This window comes from Vespula pensylvanica, chromosome 16, assembly GCF_014466175.1.
Source record: "Vespula pensylvanica isolate Volc-1 chromosome 16, ASM1446617v1, whole genome shotgun sequence".
Taxonomy (NCBI): domain Eukaryota; kingdom Metazoa; phylum Arthropoda; class Insecta; order Hymenoptera; family Vespidae; genus Vespula; species Vespula pensylvanica.
This window is the reverse complement of record NC_057700.1, coordinates 557,870-574,718: the sequence shown is the minus strand read 5'-3', so window position 1 is coordinate 574,718 and position 16,849 is coordinate 557,870. Positions and strand designations below refer to the sequence as shown.

Below are 16,849 nucleotides of genomic sequence, written 5' to 3'. Positions count from 1 at the left end.
AGTTTTTCTTTTTTCATAGAAATATCGCATGTTGAGTGTTATGAATTTAACCACTGAGGAGCACGGATAACAACATGTCAGGGCCAATCAGCTCACTTTATGTACAATGGAAGCTTGACTACGTTTTTAATTTTCTATATGAGTTTTGCCTCCCTGAAAGAAGGTAAAATGTCGTCTCTTATCATCTTTTATTTAAACCTTGTAGGCTGTGTTGTGTCGCATTTTAATCTACGATCGCTTAATCTGTGATAAAATCAATTAACCTTTACAAAACCATATAAAATATGAATATGTTTTACAATGTAATTACGATATTTTTTATATTTTTATGTCTACTCGGTTTTATCAATTTGATTTATCGTTGATAATTATTATAATTCGATGTAATGAAGAATTATCATGGTTCTGTAACATTATATATCGTTATCTTTGCAGTATAACTACATGAGATAACCAAGGCTAAATCAAAACTAGATATATAATAGAGGGAAGAAGAATTTGTGTTTCATCTAAAGGCACTATGTATAAACAAAAAGAATATAACAAATTTGTTAAAGAGATATGAAGAACGTTATAATCTCTGAGAACAGTATTGTAGTAGTAAAGCTGTTTAATATTATAAACAGAAAATTTTGAATTTATCAGCTAGTTAAATATAATTACAAAACGATTTATTAATAACAACAAAAATGCAGTGCAGAATTGATGATTTACCAGATGAATTGTTAGAGTATATTTTAAGTCTTATTCCTCCTTACAAAGATTTACAAGAATGTAAGCTTGTGTCGAAACGGTGGTTTCGTGCAACTAAAAGTATGTATTATAATCGATATCTTACATAGCGTTCATTTCTCTCTCTCTCTCCTTCTCTCTCCCTCTCTCTGCAGTATATGCGTTAAACATATTACAGATGTCATAGAGCACAATGAGGCACACTTTCGCAAAGCTGTATCATTTGGTGCTTTGTTTTGGAGTCTTTGGCCAAAAAAAACTCGAATGCCTACGATAAGCAAAAGACATTCTCATTCAGCCTGTATTTATGAGAACTCTATGTATGTATTTGGAGGATGTACTGCTACTTCTACTACATTTAATGATTTATGGAGACTAGATTTAGATACAAGGACTTGGGTCAGACCAATCACAATGGGCAGCTATCCATCTCCAAAGGCCTGTGCTACAATGTTGTATTACAAAAAAAATTTTGTTCTGTTTGGAGGATGGTCTTATCCTTCTCGTTATCCTTTACATCAGGTACAAATAATAATGCTTCATGCAATTCTTTCGTATGATACATTGCTCATGATATTTCATTTTTAGCAATGGAAACTGTTTAATGAGTTACATGTCTACTCAATAGAAACAAATAAATGGAATGCTATTAACACATTAGAAGCACCACCACCTATGTCAGCTCATTCTGCAACGATTCATGGAAATAATATGGTTGTTTTTGGTGGTATTCATTGTGGGCTTCGGTAACAATTTTTATTATGTTGTACCTTAAATTCTTCAATGAATTGAGAATTCCTGAAATGCTTAAATTTTTTTGAGGTAGTTCCAATGACTTGTGGTGTTTAAACTTGGATACATATTCTTGGCATAAACAAGCCACAGCAATTATAAAACCACGACCGCGTTATGGTCAATCGCAAATTCATTTAGGAGACAAACATATCCTTGTGCTAGGAGGTTGTACCGGTCCTAATGCAGCTATGAACGATGCTTGGTTATTAAATATGACAGAGCCAACATGGAAATGGAAAAAAGTAATGTTATATCATCCAGAATGGGCACCAGCGCGTATTTGGTGTCATCAAGCTTGCAAGGTTATCTATACATTGATGTAAAATATAATTGATCGATTTAACATTATATAAATATATACTTTCGCTTGTCAGGTTGGAAACTATATTGTTGTGTTAAGTAACAACAAGCGACATGCTAAAGTAAATGATATGAGCATAGCAATGAAAAATGTTGCTTGTCAAAGACCATCCAGATTACCTGATGTGTCTCCTTTGCAAGAAAGGTTTGTGGTATATTATCATCTTGTAAATCTTATTTTACGATCTTGTATTTATATACGATGTTCTTAAATAAATCTTCTTTTAGTAAACAAAGACACAGAGCAGACATAGATACAGATGAAAATGTCAATGGACGACATGGGTCTTTCTCAAGATCACCCTCACAAAGTAGAATGAGTAACCCACCTTCGCGAAAATCAAATTTTTCAAAAATCGTGCCATTTTGTTGTGACAGTGCACTGAGTATGGCAGCATTTCGTGATAAACCAACTAATAATAATTTAAGTATCAATCGGCAGCGACAATTAGAATATCTTAAAAAAATGGAAGAAAAGATCAGAAGTAGAAAGATACAAACAAAAGTTGCAAAAAGAACAGAGAATACGTTATCTATATTTATTTTAGATATAAGCAAAGTACTTTGTGACGAATGTAGTGCATCTTGGGTTCCCTTGAAAGAAATCGATCAATCAGGGCCAGATGAAAGAATTTTGTATTCGCTTGTGATGGGAAGAGGAGAGTTAATTGTATTTGGAGGTATTCGTAAAGAGCAAACTACTATGCAAAGTCAGCCAGATGTGGATGATTTAGAAGTGTATAATGATCTGCATTTTATAAATCCACCAAAATATGTTATATAATATTATATAAACGCGAAAGCTTGGTTTTCAAGATTCCTATGTGTGAGAATGAAATTAAAATTATTGTCTTTATTAACTTAATAGTAATATGCATATATGATAGCACCAATGTCACATGTAATTTTATGTTACTAATAGGAATTGTTAATATTTCTTTAAAAGTGATTATTTCGAAATTTGATTGAAATAGATATTTAATTTGATATTCACTTTTTTTCATAGTATTTAAATTAAAAAAAAAAAAAAAAAAAAAAAAAAAGAAAAATTTTAATGTTTTTTGTTTCTTGTTAATAGACGGAAGTACTGTGGAACCTATTCACTTCTATAAGACCTAAGATCTAAGGTGACGGAATTGATGTGATAATAATTTTAAAACACAAGAGAATCAAATACTTCGGACATAAATTATTTGATTCCAAAATTTTTATTCAAACATTTTGTTCTATTTTCATAAATAGAATATATTTCAAATATCAAACTTGCAAATCTTATAATTTAATTTATTAATAATCCTATATTATTTTTAATAAAATTAATGAGGTAATACGCGCGTGAAAAATCATTGATCTATTAAATATTAAAATTATATATATTATTTAAAATAATTACATAAAAAATCAATACAGTCTCATAATATGTATTTCTAATATATACACAATCTCTCTGCATTAGTAATAATAATACGTAAGAATAATATTTATACGAATATTTGCTTGAAGGAAAGCTTTCTAAATGTCTCTTTGAATGATGTAATATGATTTAAAGTGTATTATATATGTTGTACGTATGTACATACATTCAAAATTATACGCAAAAAAAATTTTTTTTGCTATTTAAATAAATCTTAATGTCAATTAACATTGCAATATTAATAACAAACGATTTTTTTTCTGGTTTTAGACCACTCAGACAAATCTTGATAGTAGATTAATTATTTTTCATAATAACTGCACTTTATATCTAAATACACAAATTGCAACGAACAGTACATTCACTCATCTTCGTTTGTATCGTTGTCTGCTGTTTTTAAGCTACCAAATACTTGCGATGGAATGATCTGTTTTTCAATAGACATTTCTACAACAAAAAAAGAAAAAGAACATTTAATTATATCATAAGAAAAAACAACATACATAAGTGAAATGATAAATAGGTAGAATATAAGATTGTTACCTTCTTCAATCTCTTCTTCTCCTTCATTTTCGTTATCATCATCCATATCAATATCAATTTCATCTGGATTATTTACACGCGATGATTCTTTTCCATCTGTTTCTGTTATACCACGTACAAATTTAATAGTATCCTTCAATCCAGATTGAGTAGTTGTGTCTGAAAATAAAGAATCGATTGTTATATAATTTATATAGTAATAATAATAATAATAATAATAATAATAATTTTATTACAATTATTAAAACATTTACCAGAAATTTTGTTATCTAGTGCACGCATACTATCAATTTGTACACCAGACACTTGATTAGATACATTATTCAACATTTGAGCAGACATCATATTTACTTGGGTGTTATACATAGCTTGTACACTACGTTTGATTCTAAGCATTTCACGCATCGTGTCTTCATTTCCATGCTGTACTTCAAATTCCTTCCACACTTTCCAAAAGTTCGATGATACCTTTAACATAAATATAATGTTATTAACATAATTATTACGATCTTTTATCACGGACTGATCGATCTGATTTAACATACCCTAGGATCGCATATTTGACTACAATGTGCATATATAGCTCTTGCTCTATCTACTTCTCCTAACTTTGTTTCCATTTCAGCAAATCTTAAACACATTTCTCTTGTATTTTCATCATTCAAAACTTCGATAGCCTTTTCGTATATTTGCCTAGTTTTTGGCACACCATAAATATCTGCTGCTTTCTTTATGTATATGTTAAACATCTATAAATAAGAAAACAAAAAAGAAAAGAAACGTATAATAATATATATTTGCATATAAAAGTTATTAAAAATATATAATAACAAAATTACTTCAAATCTTTCTTCGGGTAAAACCGCACTAGTTGCTCGTTCGTACACGGACATTGCGTGCCTAGCTAAACCATGTTCCTCTTCCAATTTTGCATACAATAAATATAACGCTGAAAAAATAAATGTACACATTTGGAAGGATAAACATTTTTTAAAATATACTTATTAATATTTTATACGATACCTTTAGCGTATTTATTTGGACAGTGTTCTAGACACTGCTCGAATAAATCACGCGTACGCTCCAATTTTGTTCCACCATAACGTTTCAAAAATTTGGTGAGATATGTATTCCATACATCATATACATTAGGCCATTTAAAGAGCGCGATTCCTTTTTCATATGCCTAGATTTAAGGTATACAAATAATGTGTGCAAGTGAACAAAAAGAAAGCTTTTATTGACAATAATTATATTTACCCTAAAAGCTTCCTCAAAATAATTATTTTCTTCCAAGAATAATCCATAGTTAATAATGATTTGAGGCGTTGCTATTTTTAAATCTATTATTTTATCATATACTGCCTTGCATGTCTGAAAAAAAAAAAAAAATTAATATTGACATAATTTTATTAAAATACATTTTTTATAAAATTTTTTTTTTACTTACGTACCTTGAATGTACCGAAACTTTCTTCCAAATCGGCATACATGGACCACACTTTTAAAGATTTATACAATCTCATTTGAACGGTTTCATTTTCATCGTGATACGAAACTTTACGGAAAGGCATGGCCGTAGCACGATGCATAAGTTTTAAAGCCTCTTTACAATTCCTACAATAAAGTGATTATTTACTACTTAGTCCATATTAGTTACGTACGATACGAAGTTTAGATGCGAAGAAAAAATTTTTACCCATGTCTGATCTCCATTTCAGCCCACTCGCACCATACCGATGCTAGATCATCTACCTTAGTATAGGGAACATGGGTTGCTCTTTCAAATATAACTCTGGCATCTGCTATTTGATTATTTTCTTCATAAAACTTGCCAAATGCAACCCACAAAGTATGTAGCTTGCCTACTGCTAATTGTGGTTGCACAGTTTGTACTGCTTCCGTATATGTATTAATTATCTATAAGTGCATTAATTATTCGAAAACATCTCTTTTTTTTATATTCTGCGTGTACTTTTATTATTTTCTTACCTCGTGCGGCTGTCCTTCATAAAGTTTTATTCTCTTATGCCATTCTTGTACATTATGAGGATTTTGTCTTAATAATACTGAATTAAGTAATAATAATCTCCTTTCCATAAGATGTTCAAATCTTGCTAGGCGTAATTCTAATTCTATGTTACCTATAGATTTGAGAATAAAAAATTATGATGCGATATTTGTTAATTTTTACATTATAATTTTACAATATAATGTTTCTGTTTTGTACGCACCATCCTCTGTTGAAATAATTGTTTCATCTTCTATACATTTACTAAGACTTAATTCTTCGAATTGTGCATATGCATCAAAGACTTGTGTAAAGTCTCTAACGGTAGTCACTGTTTGTATAGCTTCTTCATAAATATCTCTTGCCTAAGAGACGTAATATCAATATCATGAAATGAACATTTTTATTTTAATTTTTTATATATATTAGTAAATGATTACCCTCTCAAAGAGACCACTGCGAACGTAATAATCTGCTAATGAGTTCCATAGTGGTCCTAATTGATCTGTGTATCTCCTTAAACCACCTCTGATAATAGCATCTACATTAAGAGATTTTATTTTAGAAGGATTTTTTGATATCAAATTACATAATTCATTCCACAATTGATGGTTAGATTTTCCATGTTTTGATACAAAATCATCCTGATTAACAATTTGTGCAAGTTTTATAGCTGCTTCATCAAGCCTTCCAATAGATATCAAGTATTCAATATATTCCTCTGTGTCCTCAGGTGCCAACTACAATGCAATATTAAAATCTTAACTCCTTACAAGTTATTCTCTTTTCAAAGTAACAATTTTATTAAGTTTTACCTTCAAATATCTTCTGAATACTCTGACCGATGTTTCATAAACGTTATGTTTCTTCAAAAAGTCTATGTAAAGTGGCCATATACGATGATGCTGCGTAATTGGAAGTGCTCTAAGAGAACGATCGAATACTTGACGAGTACGTGTTATGTAGCATTGTTTTGTCATCAATATGCAATAATCCATCCAAATACGTGGCATTTTATGCATAAATACTAAAGCTCTTTCAAATGCATTATTTACATCCTCATAAAGAGGATCTGTTATACATCTTTTTTTTAATTGACTTAACCGGTGTCGAAGATAGTTGTACCATAACTTATAACTATAAATGAAAGAATAAAAAAAAATGTTTAGTCTTTAAATAAAGTAACATATTAGTGAATGAAACATTATACTACCTTCCAGGAAGTTCCGTCAAGGCACGTTCATAAACCATATTTAAATTATTACTTTTTGTATTTTTCAAATGATCGATATAACGCTGCCAATGTTTTACGGAATATGGATTTCGCAAGATTTCCTCTTCATAAGGTAAATCTTCATCGTACTATAATATGTGTAAAGAAATATAAATAATTTTAAGTTAACCTCAACTTTATTGGTTATAATAGTACATGAAATATATTAAAATACTTACAAAAGTATATAAATTCCCTTCGGTATCTTTTCGTTCTATCATTTTAAATAACAATAATCACAATAGATATAATCAGGATGTCTAAACTACACAATTTTGAAAAATATTAAAAAAATAATTATACGAAAAATGATTTCGCTGTACCGGTAATGGACATATTGTGAACGTTAAAAAACGCCATCTGACGATTTATTTTATCTCCGTCGGTAAAAAAGAAAATTTTTTTTAAAGGTTATTTGTCAAGACAAAAGAGAAGAATTTCTTATTCCTTCTATTGATTTTTGTATAAACACTAGAGTCGTGTGTGCTTTGTATACATTGGATAGACGATTGTTTCTTTGATCAAAACAACGAACGAACGTTTACTTGACTTTGATATTTCTCGAATTAGTCTTCTTTCGTATTCCGACGAGGAAACATCGGGGCTCTCTCTCTCCAAACAAGTAAGGTTAAACAATTAATACTTTTGATAATTTTATAATTATTTAATGTATATTAATAAGTACAGACCACAATAAATTAATATTTAAACAATAGTACATTTGTTTAAACTTTACGTAGCTCGTAACATCCGTTAAATATAAACTAATTTCAATTTAATTTAAAGAAACTCCCTGAAAAATTGTAATTTCTGTATTATCTGTATTTATTCTTATACATTTTTATTTACGATTAAATAGCACGTTTTCTATTGGATTTATGTTCGCCATCATATTCACATATCTCAAAATTCAAGATATTCATCAGTGATTTTCTTTAAACTGTTGTTGCTATTGCATCATAAGTATTATCGATCCAATAGCTGACTAAATACGCTTTACCTATTTGTATAAGTTTATTGTCACATTAACTCGAATGTTAGATTATAATAGAACATAACCTAAACAAGAGAATATAACCTATTTATATACAAGTTTACGTATACTATCTCGCAGATCTTTTTTATTTCTTCTTACAAATATTATATATCATAGAAACATTATACAAAATATATTTTACAAATAATGAATTATATAAATTTTAATTTATATAAATACAGAGTACGAATTATTTGAAATATATTAATATCTGCTGAGCCTTACTTAAACATACAATAGATATAAAAATAGAAACATAATTTAAATTCTCTACAAATCATATATATATATATCGACATGATGAAACATTTGTACTATTAAAAGAAATTAGGAAAATGTAATTTTAGTATTATTTCGTAAAGTTTCTTCTTTCGCGTTTACGTTCGGGTCCTGCAAAAATTATTTAGCGTAAATTATCTAACTAAATTTGTTAACTTTTTATATAAAATGTGTTTACATTTTTCTTACCAATAAAGCTTAATAAAACAGGTAAAAAGATTAGCCCGTGCGCAGCACCAAAAAGTACAATTCCCAAATACATTCTAAAGTAGAAAATTCGAAATATTTGGCTTTTCGCAAATGCCAATACTGCGATACCCACAAACTTTGTTAAAGTAATACCAGAGAAGACCTAGAATCAATAATTTTCTATTATGCGATATTTCCATTCACACGAATAAATTATTTTCATTTTAATATCAATAATTTTACTTACGGAACTTCCTGTTAACGAAAGTGCTTGCGAAGTACGTGCGATTCTTTTACTTTCCGTTGATATTAAATAAGAGTGTACTATATGACTACAAAATTCAACAGAAATTCCGGCAGCCTGTGTAAATAATTATACATCGAATAAACTCTTAAGATAAATTCATAAATAATAGATTTTTTAAGGGACACGGTAATACTAACCATAACTAAATTAACTAGAGATACTGCATTCAATTGTATATTCCACCAATACATAAGACCACCTAGATCTATAATGATCATTAATACAGTAACAACGACGATAATTGCAGAAAACAATGATATTCCGGTCAATAATAACGTTACAATAAAAATTACGAACAATGACAAACTTATAGACAGGTATGTTTCTTTCCAGATTGTTAAATATTGTTCGTAAAAAACGTAGAAAATACTGAAATTATTATAATCAGCAAAGTAAAAGATAATGATTGTGATGGTTTGAACATTTCTTACATTTTAATAATTATTTACCTGTATGGAAATACTCTAATCGTCTGATTACTCAAGTTAGCATTATTAATCATTTTTGTAATATTAGCAGCTATTATTCGTGCGGCTCTTAACGACTCATACCAATCGCTAGATTTTTTTAAGGGTGTGTGATAACCCATAAAGTACGTGTCACCGATATCAGTCAAACCATAACGATCGTAGTAATAATTGATCGCCTAGAAAAGAGATAGTTAAGGTAGTAGAACGTTAGAAAAAAATATCTTTATGTTGTACATATACGTTGTTGTATTAATGAAAAATCTTACGTCGAGATAAGAAGGTCTACCAGCTTTAGCACAATCTTCGTCCGGAACATCAGATACGAAGTAGGAGATATATTTTCGAAAGTACGTTTCATTCGGTCGAGAAGTTTCATTGTTAGTTGGTACTTTACAAGACCTGCATGTTTCTAAATTGTTACATATTATAAAAATAATTTATATTGTTGTTGCACGTGACTCTAGGATACGTATTTTAGATATAATAAAATAGTTACCTTTTTTGTGAGGACAGAAGGAACTGTTGCCAGGAAAATATTTACAGCATTTCTCGATGGTCGACCAATCGAAATAATCGTCTATCCACGAAGAGGCAGCTTTCGATAAATACGATCTGGAATGAAATAAAATTATAAGTTTCTATCCGTTTAAATGATATGAAATCAAATAAAAGATTAAAACAAATGTAATTTTAGCTAACATAGACGACTGATTTGCTGCGGAATATATTTGGGTGTATAGAGAATCCACGTTACATCGTTGACCACCGCAAATTATATTTTGAACATTGGTGTTACTGTAATTTAAGCCTTCCGTTACTATAAAATATACAGGTGGTCCCATAGATAACAGATCCTCCATATACTTGAAAATAAGCAAAAAAAGTGATATGATTTTTCAAGTAAAAATAATATTACTTTTGTAATTAGTTGTTATCTTGATGTATTACCTGGAAGTACTTTAAAACGTATGAGTCTTCAGGCATTGATAATTTCTGATCTAAGCCAACATCGATGTTAGGAAATACAGCGACGTGAACAGTGAATATAACTATGAAAATAACCAAAACTGCGATTCTAATCGGTTTTTTCATAAGAAACGATGTGTAGACCTGCTCGAATAGAGTATGAACTAATCCAGCGTTATCAGATTCTACGTGCGATCTTTTATTTGTCGATATGCAGCAGAGCACGTCTAATCGAATTTGCTGAAAGAGAATTACTTTTATATTTTAAATATTTCTAATATCAATCGCGTTAAAGACAGTTCTTTTCTTTTTTTTTTTTCCTTTTTTGTTTGATATTAAACATCGACGTTACCTCCGATCTCCGGGAATCCAAAGATAATAAACTAATGAAGGCAGTGATTTGAAGGATGAAATTGATTAGAATAGACAAGGATGCATACATCGCGAACGTATTAACTGCTGGCATAGATGACAATGTACCTAAAATCATTTATCGCGATTATCGTATTATTCTCATAATGTATTTAGATTCATGATCTTTTTTATCTTTTTCATCTCACCAATTAGAAAACAGAATAATTCCGACATGCTAGTTAATAACATAGAAGGTCCAACCTTGGCTGTGATTCTACCTAAATGTTCTGGTATCGATTCTTCCGGATGTTTACGATTTCTTTGATATGTTTGCACCAAAATAAAAATATTATCGACTCCAACAGCTAGTACTAGGAATGGAATTACCTGCGTACAATTATCGATATGAAAAACATTGTTCAGTAAGAATTTTGTTTGTTCATTTATAAAAAGTAAAAATATGATAAAAAATATAATTACCTCGATCGTAAGCAAAGTAGTAGGTACACCTATGTATCCGAAAATTCCCAGTGAAGAAGCTACCGATGCAATTACTATAATAATACCACCAATACTTACGACAATTTTACTCGAACCCTACAAAATAATTAGATCGATTTTTAATCCACTGTTATAGTTATCGAATTATGTCTATATTTAAGAATAATGTATTACAAAACATTTTCTAATGGAGCCTCTCATTTTTCCTAAGGCAAACGAGATGTAGAGGAACATAAGTAGATAACTAATTATCATTGTCTTCACTTCTGCCTTCGACGTTCTATCTAATTCATCTTGAATAGATTTTTCTGTTACGTAGGCCACATCCATAAAATCAGGTTTATCATGTATTATCCATTCCTTCATAAAATTGATAAACCTTTATTCCACAGAAGAAGAAAATTTTATGAATGAAATTTTTATTATTAATCGATTTCTTGGTCGTTTTATTGTACGGTTATAATTATTTATCAATTTTCAACAATTGTACAAATCTTGAAGGACGCGCCTAAAAGTTAGCCACACTCCATACTTTGTTGATAATCAATAAGAATTTTTTTTTAATCCTTATATCAGGCAACATCTTTATAGACACTTGTAAAAAAATTTCTAGACTATTGTAAGGAGCTTTCAACCCCTGACAATAGGCAATACTTTCGTGCATGAATGTAATACAGTATTGCCTAATAGGAGGATTAAAAAAATCTTATTAATAGATATGACTTATCACGATTATCGACGAAGTATGGAGTGTTGTAATTTTTTTTTTAAAGGTATACAGTAAAATAATACCTTTCTTCCCATTTGATAACGGGCTTGAGTTTTTTCTCGTCTAGATGATTATTTATTAAAAATGATAGAATCAATCCGTTCGCTTTTATATAATCCGAAGAATCATAATGAAATTCATTTTCTTTTAAGAATCCGCCAACTGCTAAAGCAGGAAAGATTGGCCCTTTGTATGGGGCCATGCATTCCGAATTAAATGCATTTCTGAAATATATTTTATACGGTCAACATTCATTCGTAGTAAAACATTTATTTTTGACACTTACTGCATGCACTTGTAAAGATGATCCAAATAATTGATCTCGTATCCTTTGACTTGTGAAGTTTGATTAAATATTGATATATTGTTTTGGAAATATCCCCATATACTTTGCACTGTACAATAAGATACGGACATTGGACCAAGAAAATCATTGTAAACGGGTGCATAACAGTAACGTTCCAGGCTCTCGTTAGTCTCACGACCAAGCTACGAATGAATGTATCCCATAAATCTTTTAATTATTAAGTGACAACTTAATAAATGAATTACCTGTAAAACTTTTTCTTGAAGATCATAAACGGTTAATAAAAACGTTTTGTTAAAGACCGGTCCATATTCTTGAATACCATTCGACGTATTGTGTAAGATCTATAACACATTTCGATTACTCTTCGGAAAGATATCTCGGCTAATTGTTATCAAAACTAAGAAAAAACACCGTACGTACCTTATCGATACCAACAGGCTTTATATAAATTTGTTCGGTTCTATAAAATGGGCGGAAATGTGTATCAAAATAATTCTTCTCTATTCTCGATCTGCTATCGGGTGATGCCCATATTTCTATCGGATTCACCGTTATAACGAGATATTTAAAGCCATAACTCATTCCCAAAACCGCATAAGACGAAATGAACAACGAGAGTACTGGATATCTCGCAAATACTGTTGATACGATCGGCATAGCATTAATTTACGTATATGATATTAAAAAAATTGATTTACAATGAAGTACGCAATCGCGTATCGAAGTTACCTTTTCCCCAAGAATAAAAATATCCTTCGAAGATATCTCGAAAGATTCTACTACAATCCGTTCTTGTTTCCGAATGATTTTCATCATTGTGATTTTCATCGAAACCTGTATAAAATGACTTCGTCAGTATTTAACGATCGAACAATTAATTTATAAACAAATAATCAGAATTTATCGGTTGCAATACATACGTAATTTTTTTGCTTTCTTTTTTAATATTGTTAGATACAAATAAATGGCAATAACCACCGTCGTAACAAATACGATGACAATTGCAGCGACAATTCCATAACCATTTTTACCCAAGATAGTAAAATTGTCGGAATCGATCTTTAGTTTCGTTACTGGACAAGCTGTAGGACAATCGACGCAACTGCAGCTAAGCGAGGAATTCTGTTTACATAGAAACAAAAAACAAAACGAAAAGAAAAATTAGATATATTTCATTGAAACGTTATGAAAAAGTGTACAACTTCAATTATATTTTTTAGAACTCACATCGTAAGGCTCGCTACACGGTTTGACGACTGCGGTCCAAGGATCATCGTGCCAAATATCGGGACGATCATAGATATTATTAATTTGAAAGGGTACGAAATTGTTATCAGATACGCTATTCATAAAGTCGTACCATCTTAAAAAAGAAAAGAATATGCGACTGGTGTCCCGATTGCATGTAAATATGTAAAAAAAAAAAGATCTAGGACTCACTTTCTTGCTGTACATCTGCTCGCACCGTGAGAACCACAGGTCAAATCCATCGCCAAACCACCACTGGACGGATTAATTACGTTTTTACACGATTCAAACGTTTTATTTATAAATTCTTCGGCCACGTGTATCTAAAATAAAAGCACGATTTTTCTGACGTTACGTTAACCCCAATTAAAAATCAATCGTTCTTTTCTTTTATCTTCATTCAGTTTTGACATAAAAATCGATCGTGCGATAAAAAATATTTCCATTTCATTTCATTTATATTCAGTTAATCACCTCGAGTTCTTCGATGTAATGAGAACCGTTTTCATTTATTTTGGATTTGGTGACTTTCATAAATCGGCTCTGATTCATACTGCAAGAGTAATCGCATATGTGTCGAAATATATTTTTTAAACATGTAGTACATCTTCCAAAGACACCTTCGGCCATATTCATATTCGAATGGATGGTAAAAATTTGCTCGGCACTGCAGCAAGTTAACGGATCGTCTAACGAACAAACGGACATGTTTAGCAGGTAACCACATGCAAAGTGGAAAATTTGAATTTCACGAGTAGAGATTATACTGACCGGTGTTGTCGAAAAAATGTGGACATCTTTTTCGTAAGATATCCGTAGCAGTTTCATTGCCGATTGGTCGAGCAGGATCGTTTGACACGCACGTTCGGATCTTAGTATTACTTTTTCCACATTCACCATACCAAACGCAAGTATTTTTTCCGTAAATTGGTACACACACATTGTATAACACGATTAAGAAAAAAACTAGATTTAGAGTCTTCATAATTAACACGGATAAAAACAAAAAATACTCCTGTCGTCTCTTGCGAGAATAAAATAAAATCAATAATTAGAAAACTTAGAAATTGATCAAAATTATGTTAAACGAAAAAAAGGTAGAAAGAAATTGAAAAAAAAAAAGATTACGTCGTTTGATTTGTCTTCATTATTGACGCATTTCCTAGAAACGATCGAAAGCTACTCCCGTTTTGACTGATGTTCCAATCGATCGTCCGAACGAGACGTTTCATGTTCTCGATATCAGGTCAAAGTTTTATACTTAAGCGAGACTCCTTATCTCGCAGGTGACCACTTCGATGGACCGTTTATCGATGTCAGTAATTTTCTTACAAAGTCTTTACTTTTCTCTCAACATGTACACGTTCTCTATCACTATTTCATGATTTTAAGTTAAACTTTAGAATGTGTAAAACAACATTACTAATTGCTGAGAACGATAACTTTACGATAACCAATCCTCGTTTAATTTTTATCAGAACATCTGAAACACCTGCACGACTTCCTTATCGCTTTGTCGTCAGACCAGCGATAACATTTATTTCTTTTATAACTTACGTGTCTATAAAAGTTCACATTACAGAGAATTATATATATATATATATATATATATATATATATATATATAAGGTTAAATAACAACAAGATCAATAGTTGATTAAGTTGAGAAGAAATATTTTCGATTAAAGAGAAAAATATTATTTTATAAGATATTGCAACTTGTGGTAAGTTGCTTATACCTATAGACACGTGTATCAATCTCTTGATATAAGATAACAGAAAATATTGAAAGCTTAAAAATTATCCAAAAAAAAAAAAAAAAAAAAAGAAAAAAAAGAAAAAGTTAAAAGCAATAACTTTTATCTTACATTTGAAAGAGTAGACAAAAAGTAGGAGTAACGTTGAATAAAAATACGCGCATGATTTCCATAATGAATAATCATATTTTAATGACTCAATGATTGTACAAATGGGTCACTCTTAAACGTCTCCGCTTAACCGAGGAACAATAACAATAAATACAGCAATCATCGTAATCATAATATTCATTACTGATATATCGTTACGTAATTAGATGAAAACGGAAACGAGATTCTTGTGCTGTATTTTCCATTCATACGTACAGTTAAGATTCTTTTCACCTTGGTTCATCACTCAACGTTTTACATCAACGAAAGGAAGAGATTTTTCTTTCGAAAGACTCGTTATATCGTCTTTACATAGCCTTAATCTTCGTTTCGTTATAGCTCGAACCCCCCTCCCAATATTTTCCCCCTATCCCCTTGTCTACCCAACCCTTACACCCTATTTATATATAATCTACTACCCCAAATCCACTGAGTTTTACAAGACGCAAATTGCGTTTTCTCTCAGTTTTTTGTTCTCTTTCTCTTTCTCCCTCTCTCTCCCTCTCCCTCTCCCTTTCTTTCCCTGTCTCTCTCTCTCCCTCTCCCTCTTTCCCTTTCTCTTTCTATTCCCCGATATATTCGGTCTCCATAATTATAATACCGAAGGTATCGCCATATCATAATCAAATATATTATGTTCAACGGTAGCGATAAAGTTTATATCAATAAAATTTCTGGAAGAATGTCAATAATGTAATAGACGATAATCGTTCGACGATCCGTTGCGACCGGGGCGAAAAATATGAAACTCGGTACTAGGCCAACTATTGGGATACGTCTCCGAGCTAGAGATTCTATTATCAGCGAGCATTCCTTTAACCGCTCGTCCTCGTCTTCGAGGTTCCTTTCTTAATGTTTTAATCGAAAGAAAAAGATTTACATAACGTATGTATATTATTATATAATCTCTCTCCTATACGTTATACTCGTCGTTATCTCTATAAATCCGAAAATGTAATAGAGAAAAATTACGAGGATTCCGTTATGGAGAAGGATGTATTTCTCTCTCTTTCTCCCTGACTCTCTCGCTCTTACTCTTACTCGATTCGAATCGTCGTACTCATCGAGAAGAGTAGCTTTCTTCAAGCCTCCCGCTTGATTTCTTTTCCTTCTCGAGTAGAGGGTGTCAGAATACTTTTTCAATGCGTGCACCTATACCTCGAGTATAGGTAGAAAAAAAGTATCTGCACCGTGAAAGTATCGATGATGATAATAAAGCTCGCCAAGAAAAAAAATAATTGACAAATGAGATCATCCTATATTCTTCGACGTACGAAAGGCGCGTTCGAGATCGCTGCGTCTCTTATTTTACTTTTGAGCTATCCAACGGAGAAAGGAAAGCTCCTTTTATTCTATCTATTATTTTTCCTGTCCTTTATCATTTG

General features: G+C 30.9%; 3 protein-coding genes and 1 long non-coding RNA gene across 10 annotated transcripts; 2 read left to right on the top strand and 2 right to left on the bottom strand.

The window, feature by feature from the left end:
* The first annotated feature begins 33 nt into the window (after positions 1-33).
* LOC122634803 (F-box only protein 42) lies at positions 34-3,076 on the top strand. Of its 3 annotated transcripts, XM_043824116.1 has the most exons (8): positions 34-163; positions 436-813; positions 911-1,254; positions 1,321-1,478; positions 1,559-1,829; positions 1,902-2,032; positions 2,116-2,713; positions 2,966-3,076. In XM_043824116.1, the coding sequence occupies exons 2-7, from the start codon at positions 690-692 to the stop codon at positions 2,669-2,671; spliced, it is 1,584 nt and encodes a 527-aa protein (XP_043680051.1). In that variant the 5' UTR covers positions 34-163; positions 436-689; the 3' UTR covers positions 2,672-2,713; positions 2,966-3,076. The 3 variants fall into 3 exon arrangements, with proteins under 3 accessions (XP_043680051.1, XP_043680049.1, XP_043680050.1); XM_043824114.1 differs by having other exon boundaries at positions 2,116-3,076; XM_043824115.1 differs by having other exon boundaries at positions 163-302; positions 2,116-3,076.
* Positions 3,077-3,292: 216 nt separating this feature from the next.
* Positions 3,293-7,493, bottom strand: LOC122634801 (pre-mRNA-splicing factor syf1 homolog). Of its 2 annotated transcripts, XM_043824111.1 has the most exons (15): positions 7,308-7,493; positions 7,069-7,217; positions 6,671-6,992; positions 6,296-6,595; positions 6,079-6,220; positions 5,837-5,988; positions 5,544-5,764; positions 5,299-5,461; positions 5,105-5,218; positions 4,868-5,030; positions 4,684-4,793; positions 4,390-4,593; positions 4,099-4,312; positions 3,845-4,003; positions 3,293-3,748 (listed from the first exon to the last, which is right to left on the bottom strand). In XM_043824111.1, exons 1-15 carry the CDS (start codon positions 7,347-7,349, stop codon positions 3,663-3,665), a joined length of 2,541 nt encoding a protein of 846 aa, XP_043680046.1. In that variant the 5' UTR covers positions 7,350-7,493; the 3' UTR covers positions 3,293-3,662. The 2 variants fall into 2 exon arrangements, with proteins under 2 accessions (XP_043680046.1, XP_043680045.1); XM_043824110.1 differs by having other exon boundaries at positions 3,293-4,003.
* Positions 7,494-7,527: 34 nt separating this feature from the next.
* LOC122634814 lies at positions 7,528-13,906 on the top strand. The gene is made up of 2 exons (XR_006328477.1): positions 7,528-7,750; positions 13,530-13,906. It is a non-coding gene; the product is annotated as an uncharacterized LOC122634814 (long non-coding RNA).
* On the bottom strand, positions 7,926-14,639 carry LOC122634800 (NPC intracellular cholesterol transporter 1 homolog 1b-like). Of its 4 annotated transcripts, XM_043824108.1 has the most exons (23): positions 14,329-14,637; positions 14,032-14,246; positions 13,750-13,880; positions 13,537-13,672; positions 13,230-13,431; positions 13,039-13,143; positions 12,730-12,947; positions 12,552-12,650; positions 12,286-12,488; positions 12,023-12,223; positions 11,405-11,609; positions 11,210-11,326; positions 10,936-11,116; positions 10,728-10,855; positions 10,358-10,615; positions 10,109-10,272; positions 9,906-10,021; positions 9,676-9,818; positions 9,389-9,585; positions 9,077-9,308; positions 8,880-8,993; positions 8,633-8,795; positions 7,926-8,554 (listed from the first exon to the last, which is right to left on the bottom strand). In XM_043824108.1, exons 1-23 carry the CDS (start codon positions 14,540-14,542, stop codon positions 8,514-8,516), a joined length of 3,783 nt encoding a protein of 1,260 aa, XP_043680043.1. In that variant the 5' UTR covers positions 14,543-14,637; the 3' UTR covers positions 7,926-8,513. The 4 variants fall into 4 exon arrangements, 3 of the variants coding, with proteins under 3 accessions (XP_043680043.1, XP_043680042.1, XP_043680044.1); XM_043824107.1 differs by having other exon boundaries at positions 10,936-11,326; positions 14,329-14,638; XR_006328471.1 differs by lacking the exon at positions 7,926-8,554 and having other exon boundaries at positions 8,770-8,795; positions 9,077-9,144; positions 10,936-11,326; positions 14,329-14,639.
* Between the last annotated feature and the right edge of the window lie 2,210 nt (positions 14,640-16,849).

What these genes read in the sequence shown, in the direction of transcription:
- LOC122634803 (XM_043824116.1), top strand. Translation starts at nt 690, where the DNA reads ATGCAGTGCAGAATTGATGATTTACCAGATGAATTGTTAGAGTATATT. An exon ending in GTGGTTTCGTGCAACTAAAA is followed by an intron (nt 814 to 910) that starts GTATGTATTATA and finishes AACATATTACAG; the next exon opens with ATGTCATAGAGCACAATGAG. An exon ending in CTCGTTATCCTTTACATCAG is followed by an intron (nt 1,255 to 1,320) that starts GTACAAATAATA and finishes TTTCATTTTTAG; the next exon opens with CAATGGAAACTGTTTAATGA.
- LOC122634801 (XM_043824110.1), bottom strand. Translation starts at nt 7,349, where the DNA reads ATGATAGAACGAAAAGATACCGAAGGGAATTTATATACTTTT. An exon ending in ATGAAGGACAGCCGCACGAG is followed by an intron (nt 5,765 to 5,836) that starts GTAAGAAAATAA and finishes ATGCACTTATAG; the next exon opens with ATAATTAATACATATACGGA. An exon ending in GTCAAATATGCGATCCTAGG is followed by an intron (nt 4,313 to 4,389) that starts GTATGTTAAATC and finishes TTTATGTTAAAG; the next exon opens with GTATCATCGAACTTTTGGAA.
- LOC122634800 (XM_043824107.1), bottom strand. Translation starts at nt 14,542, where the DNA reads ATGAAGACTCTAAATCTAGTTTTTTTCTTAATCGTGTTATACAATGTG. An exon ending in AAAGAAAGCAAAAAAATTAC is followed by an intron (nt 13,144 to 13,229) that starts GTATGTATTGCA and finishes CATTTTATACAG; the next exon opens with GTTTCGATGAAAATCACAAT. An exon ending in TTCAAGAAAAAGTTTTACAG is followed by an intron (nt 12,489 to 12,551) that starts GTAATTCATTTA and finishes ATTCATTCGTAG; the next exon opens with CTTGGTCGTGAGACTAACGA.